The sequence below is a fragment of the Drosophila eugracilis genome, unplaced genomic scaffold, assembly GCF_018153835.1.
Source record: "Drosophila eugracilis isolate 14026-0451.02 unplaced genomic scaffold, ASM1815383v1 contig_1765, whole genome shotgun sequence".
In the NCBI taxonomy this organism is placed as follows: Eukaryota; Metazoa; Arthropoda; class Insecta; order Diptera; family Drosophilidae; genus Drosophila; species Drosophila eugracilis.
The window spans coordinates 5,591,816-5,609,635 of NW_024572605.1; the positions used below are offsets into that span (position 1 = coordinate 5,591,816).

Here is a 17,820-nt window from a genome sequence, read left to right on the forward strand (position 1 = left end):
GTTGTTTCTCTGGCAGTGATCCAATTTTCCTGTGTACAATTTCCCACAGCAATCAAATGACAAAAATAAATCTACATTTTCGGACGTGTCCGTGTCGTATACGTGATAATCAAGGGCATTTCGCATATTCCATGCCTGGCCAACACCCTGGCCAACGGATGCCCCGAAATACCACGCCCACCAGCTGCCACATAAATACGTAATTGTTAATAATTTCGCACCACAATTACCCGTGCTCAAATCAAGAATGGAATAGTAAATGCAAATGGCTGAAGTTGCAGCCGGATGAAGAGTGTGGCAGTTGGCAACCAGAACCAAAAGCCGGACCTGAAGCTGGCGAATACTTAAATTTAATCAACTTTCAGCTGCCTGATGGTGGGATACTGGATACTGGATATTGCTGCTGATATCCCCGAAACTCTCGGCTGGAGGGCGTTCAATTATTGACGCCCCTTTTCGCCGTCGTCCTTCGCACATTTTTCGGTTTGCCAACAACCGATGCAGCAGCCCAAACATAACAAAAACACACAAAACGAAAGCGAAAAAAGCTGTTTGGCAAATAAAACATGCACATGGCTTAAAACACATGACACCGAAACGAGAGACGTCGGACAAACCAACAAAAAACAAAAAAAAAATTTAAAAAAAGGACACGAAAATAAAGCTGAAAACAGCGTCCTCCTTTCTCCTTCCATCTCACTTTTCACTGGCACACGACGACCTTTGAAATTAGAGTTCTGAGATGTGTACGTAAAGTTGGTGTGTGTCGGTGTGAGTGTGAATGTATGTGTGTAAGGACAAGAACAACACACATTCAAATGAGTCCTTGGCCGCAACGAGCTGCAGCAAAAAAGGATACACCGCCGTCCCCTTGCATCAAGTGCAACTGCCATGGCCCAGCAGCAGCAGCAGCCATCAGCGTGTCAGATAATTAGTGAAAACTGTCTGTGAAGAAATGCCTGTCTGTCGGCAGGTCCAAGGGTCCAACATCAGCAGCCAACGTGTATATTCCGAGGCACATCCACAGATACAGACACAGATATACAGATCTGCATCCATGTCCACGTGCATGTCCACGGCCCTGGCAATGGCAACAGCTGAAATTCAGAACATCTGAACATCAGAACGCCTGTGTAAACCGAAGCCCAGTACGATGGGTGACGTGTGTCTGTTAGGTTGTTTAAACTTGCCAGAAAAGCCAAAATCCAACAATGGAATTTAAATTTTTTTGTTTATTTCTTCTTGCTTTTAGTATCATTAAAGATTGCATTCGTTTTTGAGGAGGCAATGTAGTTACTTTGGGAAGGAATACCTGAACTTTTCCTTAGTCTTCAGATACCATCAAGTAAAAATTCTTTAAAATAGGATATACTTAATTTTCTGTATTTTTAGACTAAAATATTAACCAACCCTAAAAGTTATTTTCCAAAGTTTTCCATAAGTAAACGCAATAGAGACCTTTGCCACCCTAACACAGTTTTTCCCCCTCAAATGAAGTAATTTAAATGCAGAAAAATATATAATTGGAGGAATGCTGTGCAATTATTCCGAGCCTTGATCCCATGGTGTAATTTTGCCTTTTGTGGAACGTCTGAAATGCAGGTTGACAGTTTTATGACACACAGGCTCGTATGCATGCCTTTGCGACACTTTGATGTGTGAGTGTGTGTGTGTGTTGCAGCAGTGGTTACTGTTACAAGGAAACTGTGACAACTGTGGACACGGGCTAGTTTCTCATCTCCTCCTGCTGCTGATGCTGCTGCTTCTACTACGACTGCTGATGTGCTGCATCAGCTCAAGTTCACATATTCCCCAAACTGGTAGAAGGATATCGAGTTTCCTGACCCGACCTTGAACCCAGGCTTCAACTCCAATTGGGGTTGGGCTCACATGACGTATGAGTAATGGTTTTCCCATCAGGGAATTCTGGCGAATGGTATGCGTCGCCGCGTCTTGTTTATTTATCAAAGACAGGGCCGTATTGCTCGTATTTATAGACCTTTCAAAAATACATCATCCACATCAACTGGCCTCTGATTCGAATTTGGCCTGTTTAACCCCATGGATATCGCACAAATCAAACTATCAAATGGAGATTTTTGTTTTTCGGTATCCGTGGTTGATATAAACACAAGATTCGAACTAAATATTTACACGTCGTCGTTGGCTGTTTTCATTCGATATTTGTTTGCCGTCCCCCGCCCCTTGCCCCAATCACAACATCTTCTTCGATCGCTTTTTCCTTTGTGTTTCGTTCCGCTTTTGCTCGACTCCGTCCGGTTTCAGTTCGATTGGTTACGGCATTGTGCGTTTGGCATTTTTATGAATGGCCCACGGCTCCGGAGTCCGTACTGCTCCATCCCTCCACTACCCCCTGCGGCAAATTCCATTGTCTAGCCAACAACAACAAGCAAACGGACGGGGCGAAAGCAATTAAATATATATACCTTTTACTTTTCCGGTTAATTTTTCTGTTTAATTTACCCGCTGTCGTACAAGATGTACGCAGCAAATACAACAAGATTAAAAGGGAAATGGGCAAATATTGCGTATACGCATGAAAGCCCACATAATTGGAAGCCCAGCCGTAGCCGTTGCCATCGACGTTGCCCTTGTCCATTGAAACAGAAAGGTCGGTGGAGGAAAAACGGAAAATAATGAAACTCGCATTCCATTAATTTTCACTGAAAGTCATGAGTACCTTCGATTGCTACTGCCCTATTGGTTTGTTCGGGTCTATGGACTACATAAATGAGTTTCGGATGAAAAACGTTGAACTTTCAACAGGAAAGAGTTGTTTTTAACTGTTGACCTTTGCAGATTAAAATGTATTTTTTGTTTATTTATTTCAAATATTTATAAACAAACTGAAATAAAGTGGAATTCAGATGTCTATTTCTATTTATATACAGCAATTCGGCCTTAAATGTATATTGAAAGTTATAGTCCGCCTTACGACCTTTTCGGTTCTAACCAAATATTCCCTTCGAAGTTGCATCTGACAGTTCAAAGTGCACATTACAATTAATAGCAATAAAATCCAACAATTTCTCAGGACTAGGAAAAACCATTTGCCACAAAATGATTTATCACACTGTAAATGATCTGCAAATATCTCAAGAACTTAAATATAATCCTAGTCCCAAGCTCACAACATTCAAGTTAACCCTGCCACTCTCTATATAAGCCCAAAATATATATGGCGCAATCATTTTTATTGACTCTACGAGAGCAAGATACTTTCGGCTCGGGGAAAAAGTTGCGCTGCAGTATTTATATTGTTGTTTTAAAATTGGTTGTTGGCTGCTGCTGTTGTTGTTGCTGGCGCTGCTTCAGCTGTTATTGTGCTGTTGGTGTTGGTAATGGCGCCACATTTGTTCACGCTCCCAAACCAAACAGGAAGCAGGGGTAGAAGGTAGGGAGAGGGGGTTAGCAGTGGTAAAAGCGGCGGGGTAGCACTCAAATGACAATCGATTTGCGAACGCAAAGAGCGTAAATACAAATCAAATATGCATTACACAATTGGCCTGGCCAGGATTGGTTGTTGTGGCCGGTTGGTATGGTCGGACCTTGGCCCGTACTTCAAGTGGAGTCCACTGAAAGTTTGCCCCTTTCTTTTTTTTTTGTTGTGTTTTTTGCCCTTGTGTCCCAGAAAAGTTTGTCCATTTTCTGTTTGGTTTCGTGTTTGTTGTTGTTGTTGTTGTTTTTCCCTAGCAAGGCATTTTCCCCATGTTTTACTTGCGGGGTAATACCCAAACACTTGTAAATTTAATGGTCCCGGCTATGAAACAACATTTTCGACTTGGCCCCGCCAACAAGGAAAAACAGAAGAATTAGGCACTGGCAACATCTGCCATGGAAAACTTTCTCACGCATTTTTAGTACTATTTAATTGCTGGCATTTAGCGGTCCTTGGAAGACGGGGGTAGAGGGGCGAGATTGTGGTACTGTGTGTGTGGGTGCTTTTCCTCCGTTGAGCTATTAATTAAAACGCTCGCATACACATACACACCCACACACACACTCAACACGAAATTTATAGCTTTTTATCGCTGCAACAAGTTTATCTCGTCTTCCTGCTAACGGATGCTCATTACGACCCCGGCCGGGATAAATGGGTAAATGGTTGAATGAATGGATGGATGGATGATGGCTAATGAAACCCTGTGACTTCCCCCACAGCAGCCGCCGATATCCTGCTGGCTATGCACAAAAATATTCACTGATAGTAAACAACATTTTTCTCTTTTTCCCTCCTACCAAAAACAAGCGGTAATTTAGTAAATGATGGGGGGAAAACCAACCTTCAAAAGAAAGAAAACTGCATTGGCCATTATGAGTTGCAATTTTTGGCATTCGGAAAGTGGCAGGTAATGATTTGTTGACAGCGTTGTGGAATAATGAAGAGGTTAATTTGATTTTCAATTGACATAAATCGGGTTTTTCTGTTTGTTATTCTTGATGAGCTAATTCACTACTCTATTGAAAGGCAATCAAAAGTCATTATAATTATTAATAGAAATGACATAATATGCTACCAATAAAGTTTCTTTTATATGCAAGAACTTAATCTGAATTGTTTATTGGAATATTTATTGAATACTAAATACTATCAGCAGTCATAACCAGAGGTTAGTAATTAAATTTGCATAAATGCACAGCTGAACAGTCAAAGAAAAGTTCCCAGACAACAATTTTAAAGGTTAATGGTTGAAACATTTGATTGCCAAGTTGTCATTTAAAATAAAAGTCACTCAGCCTAACAACACCCATTTAAAGGTCAAATAATAAAAAGATTTCATCAAGTGTTGAAAGGAACTTAAGAAAACACTTTATTTTCTTTTATATTATTAACATTTTCTCTCTGTGCCTTTCGTTTGACTTAACAATTTCCGAGTCTGCATTTCGATAGACTGAAGGAAGTCGCTGACAATCGAGTCAGAAATCTCATATCGATTGGTATATAGCCAAGGGGGGCGGGGTCTTGGCCACTCACCCAACATTTGAAATCCAATTTTAGCATTTCGCTTTAGCCTCGCACTTGCTGCTAGCTTAAAGTGGCATTTATTAAGGCCAACACCCCATGAGCCACAAAAATACGAAAGCTTTGGCGTAAGGATAACGTGTGTGAATGCTACCTAAGCAGCATATGCAGCTGTATCTGTGTACCATGTTTGCTTATATATATGTATGTTCGTATATATGTTTATATTTATGTTTATGTTCGTTGCGTCTTGTGTTGCAGGCAAAAAAAAAAAATGAAAAGAGGTGGAGGTAAAGGAGAAGTCGGCATCAGTTACCCAACAAACCGAGCCATGGGGCGAAACAGCTTATCCTTGAGATATAAACTGACATTTAAGCAACTCGGGCGTATGCATAGCACTCACATAAGCACAAACACACACGCAGACACGTGCACAAAAGGCAAACACACACACACACAGACAGCCGTAACCTTGCAGCACACGTTTTCACCAAAGGAATTCCTCTGCCATGCCCTCTCATGCTGCCACGCCCCCCTCATCGTACGACTTTTCAGTCAATTGCATTGATGGGAAAAAATGTGTGTTAGAGTAACAAAAGTGGGGGGGAAATGGAATAGTTTATTTGGCACTTTAATCCTGAATTACGTGCCACAGATTAGCGCATGGTGGCAAATCAACATCAGAATCCCCAGGTGGAAAAAGTTCGAGCAATTAAATTAAATTGCATTTATGCATGTTTCCCACCCACACAAGTACACCAAACATCAAACACACACACACACACACACAGGCATTCACACATTCAGACAGACTGAACACATGTCGTATGAGCAATCCTTTTGTCTTTGCGTTCGCATTGTTATTGTTGTTGCGCTGGCTGTGTGCGTTTTTATTGAAATTAAATTGTTCGTGTTAAATTTCACCGCCACAAATTGTTGGCTTGCATGTGTCTGCATGCTTGGGCGTGAATGTATATGTGTGTGTGTGCGTTTTCGTGTGCGTATGTGTGAGTTCCTGCTGCCACGTTGCACGTTAGTCAATGTCATGTTCTTGCCACACACTTTTTTCACACGTCAAAACACAAAAATGTTTTCTTTTTTTAATTCCGAATATTTTAACGTAAAAAAGGTGAAATATTCAAGAAATTTTTTACTTTTACCCACAGAAATCTCAAGAGATTTAAATAAAAATTGTATAGTTGCCTGAAAGTATGCATCGAATTTTTTTAACAGGAAGCCAAACATCTGTAGAAGTCATTTTTGTATGGAAGAGATTTTCTCAGCTACTCTGGGTAAGTATCAAAAAGAATATAATACTTAATACATATAGTTCCATATTTTAGTTCTGCTAACTGTTAATGGTAAAACTTAAAGTTTCTATAAAGTTATTTTGGCCACTCACTCTTCAAATAAATCTAAATTTCCACATTTCTCACAGTGTATTCCCTACCCCCTAAACCATCCCCACACTCGCTTTAACGCAGCTATGTCAATTTGTGGTTTGTTGTCTCTTCGCCCTAGCTGGCATGGGGAAATTGTTGGCCGTACCAGGCGGCGTATGAGCAACATTTGTGGGGCACTTGGAGAGCCAGTTGCACATACAAATATGCATAAGCTGCAGGCACTTACAGGTGCTCAACAATTACTTCACAGGTCCGCTTGTGCAACAGTTGCATTCCCCAGCTGTCTTAAATTCGGTGACCTGTTAAATATCTTTAAGAATCTTTTCCCCCATTTCGACTAGAAAAATTCTTTGGCTCAGCTTTGTGAATCCTTAATTTCGAAATTCTGTCAGACGACTTGGTCGCTTTTGCTGAGGTTTCAGACTGGCACACTAAGTGCCTAAGACGGACCAGCTGAAAGTGGGTCAAGTCAAAATAGTTCATTTTAATTTCAGCACAGCCTCAAATAGAGCCTGGCCTTATCCTTGGAATATCCCTGTTAAGCTAGGAGCAAAAATATTTATTAAGCTAGGCGAAACTTTAACAATTTATTAAAGTTTAGTTCTCGAGGAATCTTGTTGTACTTTTCTCATTGTACCAAAAACTTTCGTACTAATTTCAACCATTAATTATCTTTAGTGACTGGCTGTGGAAAATTTAAACTTTTATAGAAGTTGAAGTCAACTTAATAGATTTTGGCTTTATTTAATAATTAAGGTATAACAATTACTCATTTTAAGTTATTTAATTTAATCGAATAACTTGTTTATCTAGACCACTTACACAAACTATCCTTTGAACTTTCAATTACATTGAATAGGTGCTGGTAAAGATATTGCATTTCATATTCACTAGAATCTCCCTCGTTTTGTTCCGTTTGTGTTTGACTTTATCAACTGTAAATGCTGATGTTGATTTAGTTTAATTGGAATTTCCCCCTAACCGGGCTGTTCAAATATCGAGCGCTCTTTAAAGCGAAATTTAAATCGTGTTAGTTCTCAGCATTCCAATGCTACTCGTTGCGGTCCTCTGTTTGAGTAAACGTTTGCTTAAAATGTGGCTAAAATGGTTTTTTGCCTTATTTTTTTTTTTGCTATTCAGCTGCAAGGGTTGGCTTCAAGGGTTTCGTAGCTGTTGGCTGCCATCCTTGTTAATGCTAATTGCATTTTGTCTGCCAACCTGCTCGGAGCAAATGGAATTACGGAAAATAGTTGCCGAAGACAAGAGGCAGCCAGTTGGCCAAGGCCAACCCGCAAAACCGCATTCTAGCCACAGAATTACTGGCTAATTCAATACGGCACAATTTGCTGTTCATTTCTCTGACTAGAATTTTAATTTTTTTTTTATAATTTTTGCATATACATTTGTAGCCGAGAGGAAAGATCAATAGAGGTCATGCGATTTATTAGCCTGCCGCAATTTGCATTGAATATGCAATGATTTGCTCATGATTTATGGCCAGAATATCCTGCATAAGGTATCCACCGAGCTCATCAATTAGGCACGACAAGTGCGTATGTAAAATGTGGATCAAAATGTCAATGCCGATTTATTGTTCAAAAATCGGTCAGCTGGGAGATGTGCAAGGCTGGTTTAGTATATTTAATATCGCCCAAAGGCTTGAATACACTTGATATATGGCATCGCGAAAATACATATATATATATATATATATATAAATATTTAGTATATTGATGATTAGAGGGATTCCGTTCGGCATTGTTCCTGTGTAAGAGAAGTTTTGGCCAATACGAGTAAGCCATATACTGATTTATATGTATTATTTATCCCGCCAACACAACAGTATGCTACCAAATACATATATACAACCGTATATACATTCCACCAGCCTGGGCAAACATCTGCTGTATTCTCATACGGCAGAGCCGGGCCGAAAAAAAAAGAAATAATATTGAGGCAGTGCTCGGTCAGGCGCAGAAACACACACACAATCGCACAAATATGCGCATATAAATATTACGTTCTTTTTTTGTGGATATTATTTTTTGGGTGCACAGGAAGCCTATGCACAGATTTGCGAAAGAAAGTTTCAAATGAGTTTCCATTGAAACGCCCTAATGCCAAATTAAGGCAAAAAATCCAGCATCGGGTTTATATGGCAGAAAATGAGACGTCAGACATGTCACATGCATACACATCACACACCCATCACGCACACACCCGTACACACCACACATTCAGCTGAAGGGAAAAAAGATTCAACATGAAAAACAACAAAAAAAAATGTGGCCAACAAAAAGAACAGAAAACAGCTTATAATGAACGAGCCAAAAGCTTAGGCATCATCGCCAAGAGTTTCAAGTTTTTTGTCATATTGCCCATACGACATGTTGGCTTCCAATCACTTTCTAGATATATCCCAAAGATTGATGTTCCAAAGCTGATGTCAAAAAAGGAAAACCAGTGAAGTTCCGAAAAAAGGCTATAGCCCAAAAGATTTGTTAAATTGCTCCCCTACATACATACATACAGATACTTAATGTTCATATTGGGTAATCTGCACTTTAGCATCTGCTGCTAAAAGTTTTAATGATGTGTCAGCTTCAGATAGCGATATATTGTGACAAAGTTTGGAAGGGTTGGTCAGCTTTGATAAAGTGCCGCCCTCCTTAAGTCGCTTAGCTTGGCTCAATAAGCAAAATTAAAAATGCGTGAAATACCGCCCACAAAGGAAAAAATAAATTTACCATTTCCCAGATTTCTTTATTTATTTTTATCCCTCTAATTCCTTTTAATCTCAATTTTTCCTTCCATCCTCAAAAATATATATATATATTTCTTTTGGGTAGCCAGGGGACAAAATTGAGGCCAAAATCATGGCAACTCGGTCGAATGGGAATCGATGGGAAAATATAAGTATAAGCTCTTGGCCCCATTCTCTTCTCGTGCTCTCTACCTCTGAATTTTGTATTCCCTCTCTTGTATAAACACCTTAATCAAATTTCACTTCAAAGACTAACAATTTCTGCTGTTTGTGCTGCTTACAAAACTCTGTTTATATATGCCTCATCGTACGCACACACATGGCTTTGTTTATAGTTTTGGCCTGTTGTCTGACAATTAATTGTGCATTCATTTTAATTAAGATACATATCTCATGGGCCAAGATAAATGGCTAATTGTGTAGAAGGGTTAATGTTGTCCCAGCGAGGCAAGAAATTTTTCAATTAGCAAATGACATTGGCATCGATTCTCGTCACTTTGCAACATCAAAATGAACTTAGTGGGCTTGGCCAGCTTATGATTTATCCTTATCTGCGGCATACTTCTGGGCGCCCCTCACGCACACAAACACACACAAGCACACGCCGCTCTTACAACTCGTACTAACGAGGCTAGCTGGGCAGCGGCAACAGCTTCAACTTGTTGACGTTGGCTCCCAGCATCGCATCACGGCAAGTGGTGGGCGTAAAGGACGAAAAAAATAAAATAAAATCACCAGGCATAGGGAGCCAGCAAATTGTTGAATGTACATGTACACTCTCAGTCTGTGTGGGCGAATTTGTATAACAGTACAACAACCCTAATTTGAACCTTTGAAGTTCAAGATACTTAAGTTTTTCTTAGAATTTCTACATAAAAAATTATAGCTTTTTAAGATCCAATTGAAAGGTATTTTATGAGCAAGCGTATACTAATGGTAGATAATTGCAACCATTTTATAAAAATGCTGTACAAAATAAAATAGGTATACCAATTTCCATTTTTTTTTAATCTTTTAAAACTCAAATTTGTTATAATTCCATTAGGAGTTTCCGACATATGAAGATGTGCTGTATTTTTTTTTTCTCATTCGCTCTACATACACAACCACCAACACAGGCATGCAGACACACGGATGGGGCGACTCGAGTGTTGGACTAACTGTTTTGCGGCATGCCAGTGCCCAAAAGTGCGAGCGGGACGCAGGGCAGAGGAGGGTGGAGGATGAAGTGGGGACGGAAGAGGAGCAGAGAAGACTGGAATGAAGGGAACGAAAAGAGCGGAGGGCGAGAACGAGAATGGAAGAAAGAATGCCGGAACGAAACAGGCCTGGTCCTGCTGAAACGTTAAAGAGCAAATAAATGTCTCGCAGCAAACAAACGAAAAAGATGAGGCGGTAGAAAGTGGAGAAAGAGCGATGGAGACAGAAGGAGCCGCAGAACTCCACACGCACACACACAGACACTGACACAGAGATGCTGAAGCCCGAAACACGCTTGCTTATTACCGTTACATTCGGGGACTACTCCAAGGAAAGAAAGCGGGTGAGAAAGAGATGGGACGAAAAGCTCCTTTTTTTACAGCTCTTGTCGAATTTTATGTTGTTAATTTTCGATTCATCCGAAATTTGATTGTTTTTATTTAATTTTAGACTGCTACGTATTCTTTTTATTGATGCTCTGGCCTCTCACCTTATTTTCTTTTTGTTTTATTTAACACTTTCTAGCATTACTTTTTCCTGTTTCTCCTTGGCTATTTATGTATAATTTTTCTTTTTTCTCTTTTTTTTTTTTTGTTTAACACACGTTGTTATCTTTTTATTTATTTTTTAGCTCGGCAGGCTGTTGAATCTTTTATGAGCTAACCAACACAAACACACACACACGAGCACTCACACCAACACGTTTGTCTTTTTTTCACGTTGGTTATTTCTCTTTTTTTGTATTCTTGTGGTATCGCACGGGAAAAGCCACCGCTGACCGACCGACAACGACGTGTCCACAGATGGAAATCTCGCCCAGCACTGAATTACCCTTGGCATCGGCTCGGCTCTCTGCTGCCGCGATTAACAGCGACTGTTAAGCTAACACTATAGGTCAGTGCTAATAACAGAGACACCTGCATCGCACTTGGTCAATCTGGCTAGCCTTAGTCTCTTGTTTATACGCTGTTGCATATTTCAAGCATCTGTTTTCTATCACAACTGTGTTCCTGCCTCTCTACGCATGTGTGTGGGTGGGGTATGGGTGTTAGTGGGCGGTTAGGCGCACTCTGTTTACGAGCCATCCTGCTAAGTAGTCTGTAGTTTTCCTGCGTACACATTGAAAAAGTATTAACTGGAAACGATTAAAATTCTTGGCAAACTTGTAACTAAATTTACAAGGTCATTATTACAGTTCATTATACTTTACGTTTAAGCCTACATGGCGTATGAGTAATTTTTCAGTGGAAAATGTATTGTTTTTATCTTATTTACAGCAGAAAGGGACTAACAAATATCTAATAGACATATTAGTACACTAGCAATAGTTGCCAAGTTTTTACAAATTATATATTAAAGTGCAACATATGAAAGAATTACTCTTTTCTCGCCGTGTTTCGTATGTTTTGTTTGTGGAGAGCACATTTTATGGTTCTGCTTCCGCTGCCCAAGCGAAAAACTCTTACTTTATGCTAAGCGTTTCGGTGTGTTATTATAGGTGAGCACTCTTCTTCTGGCCCTCCTGGCCTCCTAGTTTTATGCGTTTATTTTAAAGCCCGAACTATAAGGAAATTTTACATTAAATACACACAAAGAGGAACACATGTTGCCGAAAAATTTAGGCAGAAAAAAATATGCGAAGCCTACCAAAAATGGCCGACCCGCGCAGCCTCCAAAAAAACTGTTGTTGTTGTGTTTGCTCCTGCAGTGTGCGTAAAAACACATATACATTTATACACATAAGTTGGCTAATAGCGGGCCTAAAGTATCCTGGGAATACATCTACATTTACATGCTCTTTGTTTTGTGTTTCATTTCAAGAGCACGCGCCATTTAATTTGGCATATTACTTTCTTTGGGGTTGGGGGACAAAAACTTCAGACGATCCTAAGCCACATTTAATTCGATGCCCGACTAGCACGTTATTAATATATATACGCCAATTTCCAGCAATCTCGCCGCAACAGCTGCGAACGCTTTGGGCCTCGAACTGCGACTGAAATCGAAAGTGAGTGGGCGGGGAATTTAACATTTAATTTTAACACCAACATCAAATGGAAAATATCAACAGCAATGCGGCAGCATGTGCGCCAAGAGCCTTGAGAGCCCGGCTAACAGAGCGTTAACAGCGCTTCGTACAAAAGTTGGCCAATAGGTCAGTTACACTGCAGTGGCCAAAACACAGGACCTGCCATTTGACGCAGCTCTCGGCCAACTTTGCTGTTAAATATTAACACATCCATCAACAGACACTGAGATAAATTAAAGTTATTAAACATATACCTAAATTATTAAATTAACTAAGCCAAAATTAGCTTTAAAAAAAGTTATAAAGCATGAATGGGTTTATTTTTTGTTATTTATTTAAGGGTCATTCTATACAGAGTTTCGTTCTATAGAAATTTCCACGACATACCTATAAGCAAACTTTTTTTTAACTTAATACCATTAAAGCGTAGGCTCCTCATTGAGCACTACTGGTTCTCCATCTAGCTTGCGGATGGTGGGCAACCTTTTAATGCATTCCGCCCGCCAAGAAGGTTCATCTAATCCTTCAGACAGAGGATTACCCACCACAACTAGGTCTTCAAGTGACTCGATTTCCGCCAAACGATTAAACTCCGACCAGTCCTTGATCAAATTATTGCTGATGTAAAGCACCTTCAGGCATTTGAGTCCTGTCAAGCCTTTAATTTTCTCTATGAGATTATAGCTGAGCCACAGCTCCTCCAAGGTTTCAGCTACAGCCTCCTAGAAAGTCATATAACATATAAAATCCAAAGGATACCTTCCTAAGCATTCATTACCAAACCGGAAATCTGTTTAATATAGTTTCTTGATAGAGACAGTACCTTCAGGCACTTCATCCCCGACAAACCAAATATCTTCTCTATCATATTAGTGGACATACTGATTCTCCTGAAGAGACAGAGTAAATTGGTAAGTCCTTCGAAAAGAATTAAAAACTTTTCCAAACTCACTCGCACTGCACCAAAGTGCCCAATGTGCTGTCCATTTTCTCGATGGGCGGCCACTGGAATTGCAGATCAATGTTCTTGGCAGTTAGGGAATTTTGCTGCTCCCGTTCCTCCCAGCGCTTCAGTGCCTCCTTAATTGTGGTTGCTTTGGACATGCTGCTGCATCGAAAAACTTTTACCCACTGGCCAAGAAAATTGGTGAAAACCAAACAAACTTCTTCGTTGCCAAGGTGAAGCAAGGAAGGAACAAATATCAATAGGGGTAAACTTTGTTTTTTGCTTAACACCACCAAATGCGGAACATCCTTTATATAAACTTTTCCAAAAGTAAGAACATTTTCATTTGGTTTTATTAGTTGCTAGATTAAATAAAGCAAAATGTAAAATAGTAAACTACAAATTGTTTTGTTTTGTAAAAATACAATCTTGTATTTAAATATGTTAGTTGGGCATATAAAGATACATCGCTTAGTTTATACAGAGGAGCGGGGCAAACCCACCAGGTAGAATCACTTAACCAGCCAAGGCTGCGGCACTTAACGACGATCCGTCTTGCCATTTCCGCGCTTGCCGGAATACAAATGCTTCGGCATCTTGGTACCGATGAAGCGATCCGCCTCTCCCTTGAGACCCCTGCTTGTGACCTTCTTCGCAATATCCCGCTTGGCCATAATCTGGGCCTTCTTGCGGATAGCCAAGTTCTTGATACCGAGGGAGTCGCGCGACGGTGCACGCTTCAGTGGCAGACCAGTCTTTCTGACCACTGCAGAGGACTCCTTGTCCAATAGCGGCTGCAGAGGGACCTTCTTCTTGGATCCAACGGCCACCTGGCCTCGACGCAGATCCACCACGGATTTGGTGAAGTTGGCATTTTCGCTGCCAGACATATCCACACCCAGACCCTCCATCGTGGATACCAGCTTTTGTACGGAACGGTCGCGCACCTTGGGCTGCTTGTTTCGTGGGATGACCGGCTTGTTCTTTCGCGATGACAGTCGCTTTTCGTCGCGCAGCTCGAAGCGCTTGCCTCGGATTTGCTTGGCCATCTCGCGGATCTCCTTGAGCGTCTCGTCCATGGACATATCGGGAACTGTATAGATTCCACTCTCCTCTCGCAGACCCTCCTCGCGCTCCAGCTCCTCCAGCTTGTCGAAGATGTCGGCATCGATGTAGTCGGCAATGTTGTGTCCCTGCCAGAACTCTGGAATAACATCGTAACGCTCCTCCTCGGGAATTTCGCTGTAGTTCTTCTTGAGGTCCAGTGTGTAATCGTCGCCCATCTCCTCTTCGATTTCCTTCTCCAGCTTCCGTTTGCGCTCTGCCTTCTCGGCATTCTGTTGAAGGCGGGCCGAAGCCTTTTCTGGGATGCAGGGTGAACGAAGCTTATCATCTCGAGGCGCTGGCATAGCCACATGCAGACGGTTCAAGATGTTGTCCACCTTCTTTGTACGCATCTTCTGGTCCACACGGTAAGACAGCAGACGCTCGCAGGCCTCAGTTTTCACCTCCATGACACCGGTTTCCTGTACGGTAGACATGAGCATCACAGGGATGTTCTTGTCCTCTTGCAACTTTGTAATAATCTCTCTTCGCTCGGCTGGCAAATCCTCAGGTGTTAAGATATCGATTTTGTTGATGGCCAGAATCAGAGGCTTGTTGGTGAACAAAGGCTTGATGCTCTCGAACAGCTTGACCTGTTCCTCCAAGGAGTGTCCGCACTGCTCGGAGATGTCCATGAAGTACAAGACACAGGCCCGCAGATGAGCCAAGGCAGTGATGGCCTGCATTTCGATCACGTTACGTTCTTCCAGAGGATGGTCGAGAATTCCGGGAGTGTCAATCACCTGCCAACGCAGGTATTTGTAGTCTGTGTGACCCACATACAGGGATTTGGTGGTGAAGGCATAAGGCTGTACTTCCACATCTGCACGGGTGATCTTGTTGATGAACGACGATTTGCCCACATTGGGGAAGCCGCAGATGATGATGGTACGGGAGTAGGGATCAATGGTCGGCAGACGTGAGAGATGCTGACGCACTTGCTCTAGATAGGTGAGGTTGGAGGCCTGTCGCTTCATAATGGTGGCCATGCGACCCAGGGCAGCTTTCTTCAGCTGTTTGCAGCGGTACAGGGAATCTCCGTATTTGAGTAGTCGAACGTAGTCCTTGGCCACACTAGGATAAGGAGAGGGAATAAATATTAATAAGGGAACATTGTTTTTAAGGTTTTATTTGGCACTCACTTGTCCACCAAATGCCTGGCTGTATTCAGCTGACCCAACGCCAGTTTGTAATGATCCTTGTCGTACAGCACATTCATCAAATCGGCATAGAACGGATGGACATCATCCAACTTAGGGAAATCCTGAATAATCTGAGACAAACGATCGTGGAAGTTCTGCTGCGTGTACTTCACTTTGCGAGTGTAAAACGCCCGAATTCTGGATATCTTGTAGCCCTTGTGGACCACTGTCGGGGTCTTACGCTGTGTCTTCGACAGCATAATGTCGATAAAGTCCTGTGGAGGAGGGAGAAGAACAACACCATTATTTACATATTGCGTATTTGGTAAACACCTTCGGTGAGGTTATGTTGGTGGCTCCAAGGGGTGCTCCGCTGAGTGAATGCCCCTGTAGATGCTTACCTTTGCTGGCGGAACCACCATAATCTTTTTGAAGTTGTACAGACTCATCTTGGCAGGATTTGTTTATTTTCCACGCGAAGAAAGGAAAATAAATGGGGAATCGACAGCAAAAACACCACGCGGTGTCAGCTTCGTATTCCAAAAAGAACCGATTCTTCCGCGGAACCAGTTCAGCTTCACATGTGCTTCGCTGCGTTACCACCTGTTTTGAGAGATATTCTAAATCTGGCGATGTGGCAATATTTAAACTAAAAATGAAATGTTCTCGCCACATTTGAGTATTTGATTTTTTTCAAACAATTTGGTTTATTGTTTCCCTGCTTTAATAAGAATTATAAAAATAAGTCGTTCACAGAATAATGAAATTCTTATTCTATTATAACATTATACGAGGGCAATTTTCACATTACTTTACCGAGACTCGAGCAAGTGGGAACAGCTTAAAAGACACGTAAGAACCAAAACAAAACAATTTGTTGACACAAAAACAAAATGGAATCGGAAGTTGCGGCATCTGAGCTTCTCTCTAAGGAACAAATTATTAGTATATTAAACGATACGCCAGCGGGATTCATTAAGCCCACGGTACCGCCCTCACCAAGACTGCCTCCTTTCAAAAAACAAGGAGTTCTCGTGGAAATTGATGAAATCGTGGGCGAGCAGCAGGATGAGGCGGTAAAGCCCCGTGATAAGGAGCAATCCTATACCTGCGCGGAATGTCGAAGGATTTTACCCACGGCCCATTTGTTGGATTTGCACATCACCGAGCAGCATGATTGTTATTTTGCCGCCAGCGTGGATCGAGGTGATAAGCCGATGTTTTCCTGCTTTCTGGATGAGTGCACCACCAAGTTCCACACTCCCAGACAACGCAAGGACCACTGTATTACCGTACACAAGTTTCCGGCCAACTATCGCTTCGATCACGGCAAGAATAAAGCCAAGGAAAAGCATCAACCCAAAAGTAAATCCAACTCCATGGAGGTGGACGAGCTGCCGGTAGAAGCCAAAACTTTGCCCTATATCAAGGCCTTTAGTTTTGGCCATCAAACGCATAGGACTTTCTATACTCGCAAAGATCAAAAATCTGGCGAAACTCTCGATGATGTCCAATCGATGAAAGATGCCATCAACGATATCCTGGATTAGATTTTTAAAACTATTTATTTTGCGAATGAAGCAGCATTATCATTATCCTGGTACAACTATATTAGTCTGTTAGCGGAAACATCGAAGATCATTTTGCCTTGCCGCTGGGCCTGTAAATAAAATGGAAATTAAATTTTGTTGATTTGATGGTTTAAACTCTTCTTCTTTCCTATAGATTACTTACTTTCCGGTGTTGGCATTAATATAATGATAGGCCACTACCAGCAGGAATAGAAATACTCCCAAGACATTGGAGAAGATAGCCAATTGCACGTCGGTGATCATTTTGGAAACAATCTATGGATAAATACATGTATTAATTGATTAGAATCAAGTGGGCGAGTGACACGTCATGTGTGCAGGGCGGAAACCATAACATCTGAGAGTTCTGCTGTTAAATGTCATTCTCTAAAAGATGGAACTTTTTCTTCGTCCTTAAACTACTCAATTTGATTCCTTTGTCTATTTTAATTTAAGTATTATACCTTTTTCAGCGAAAAAACGAGCCGGTTTTTATTGTGTACAAATATTTCAACGTGACCGTTGCTTAAGCACTAAAAATACCAAATAGCCTTGTTCAATATATACCGACCATATTAGCAGTATACCAAAAATGTGGGGTATTCTTTTTTACTAAGATTTAAAATCTTGCATTCAAAAAACCGTTATTTTTATGTTACTTAACTCAGATTTATTTA

At 41.2% G+C, this 17,820-nt stretch overlaps 5 protein-coding genes across 6 annotated transcripts in view; 1 reads left to right on the top strand and 4 right to left on the bottom strand.

Annotated features, from left to right (window-relative positions):
• LOC108104479 (pneumococcal serine-rich repeat protein) overlaps nt 1–12,590 on the bottom strand; it is a 72,691-nt gene extending 60,101 nt beyond the window's left edge. The window contains exon 1 of one of the 2 annotated variants that reach the window (XM_017210576.2): nt 10,842–12,590. The gene's annotated coding sequence lies outside the window, so the exon portion shown is untranslated. Of the gene's footprint in view, nt 1–10,657 lie in introns of both variants that reach the window. The other variant, XM_017210578.2, reaches the window with a different exon arrangement.
• A 118-nt stretch (nt 12,591–12,708) lies between these two features.
• Nucleotides 12,709–13,678, bottom strand: LOC108104591 (dynein light chain 1, axonemal). The gene is made up of 3 exons (XM_017210754.2): nt 13,333–13,678; nt 13,159–13,270; nt 12,709–13,102 (listed from the first exon to the last, which is right to left on the bottom strand). Exons 1-3 carry the CDS (start codon nt 13,482–13,484, stop codon nt 12,800–12,802), a joined length of 567 nt encoding a protein of 188 aa, XP_017066243.1. The 5' UTR covers nt 13,485–13,678; the 3' UTR covers nt 12,709–12,799.
• Nucleotides 13,679–13,732: 54 nt separating this feature from the next.
• Nucleotides 13,733–16,130, bottom strand: LOC108104590 (nucleolar GTP-binding protein 1). The gene is made up of 3 exons (XM_017210753.1): nt 15,974–16,130; nt 15,573–15,847; nt 13,733–15,504 (listed from the first exon to the last, which is right to left on the bottom strand). Exons 1-3 carry the CDS (start codon nt 16,019–16,021, stop codon nt 13,866–13,868), a joined length of 1,962 nt encoding a protein of 653 aa, XP_017066242.1. The 5' UTR covers nt 16,022–16,130; the 3' UTR covers nt 13,733–13,865.
• Nucleotides 16,131–16,282: 152 nt separating this feature from the next.
• On the top strand, nt 16,283–17,255 carry LOC108104455 (protein lethal(2)k10201). Its single transcript, XM_017210519.2, has one exon. It carries the CDS (start codon nt 16,466–16,468, stop codon nt 17,120–17,122), a length of 657 nt encoding a protein of 218 aa, XP_017066008.1. The 5' UTR covers nt 16,283–16,465; the 3' UTR covers nt 17,123–17,255.
• Nucleotides 17,119–17,698, bottom strand: LOC108104457 (dolichyl-diphosphooligosaccharide--protein glycosyltransferase subunit 4). Its single transcript, XM_017210520.1, has 3 exons — nt 17,608–17,698; nt 17,307–17,419; nt 17,119–17,232 (listed from the first exon to the last, which is right to left on the bottom strand). The coding sequence occupies exons 2-3, from the start codon at nt 17,405–17,407 to the stop codon at nt 17,211–17,213; spliced, it is 123 nt and encodes a 40-aa protein (XP_017066009.1). The 5' UTR covers nt 17,408–17,419; nt 17,608–17,698; the 3' UTR covers nt 17,119–17,210.
• Between the last annotated feature and the right edge of the window lie 122 nt (nt 17,699–17,820).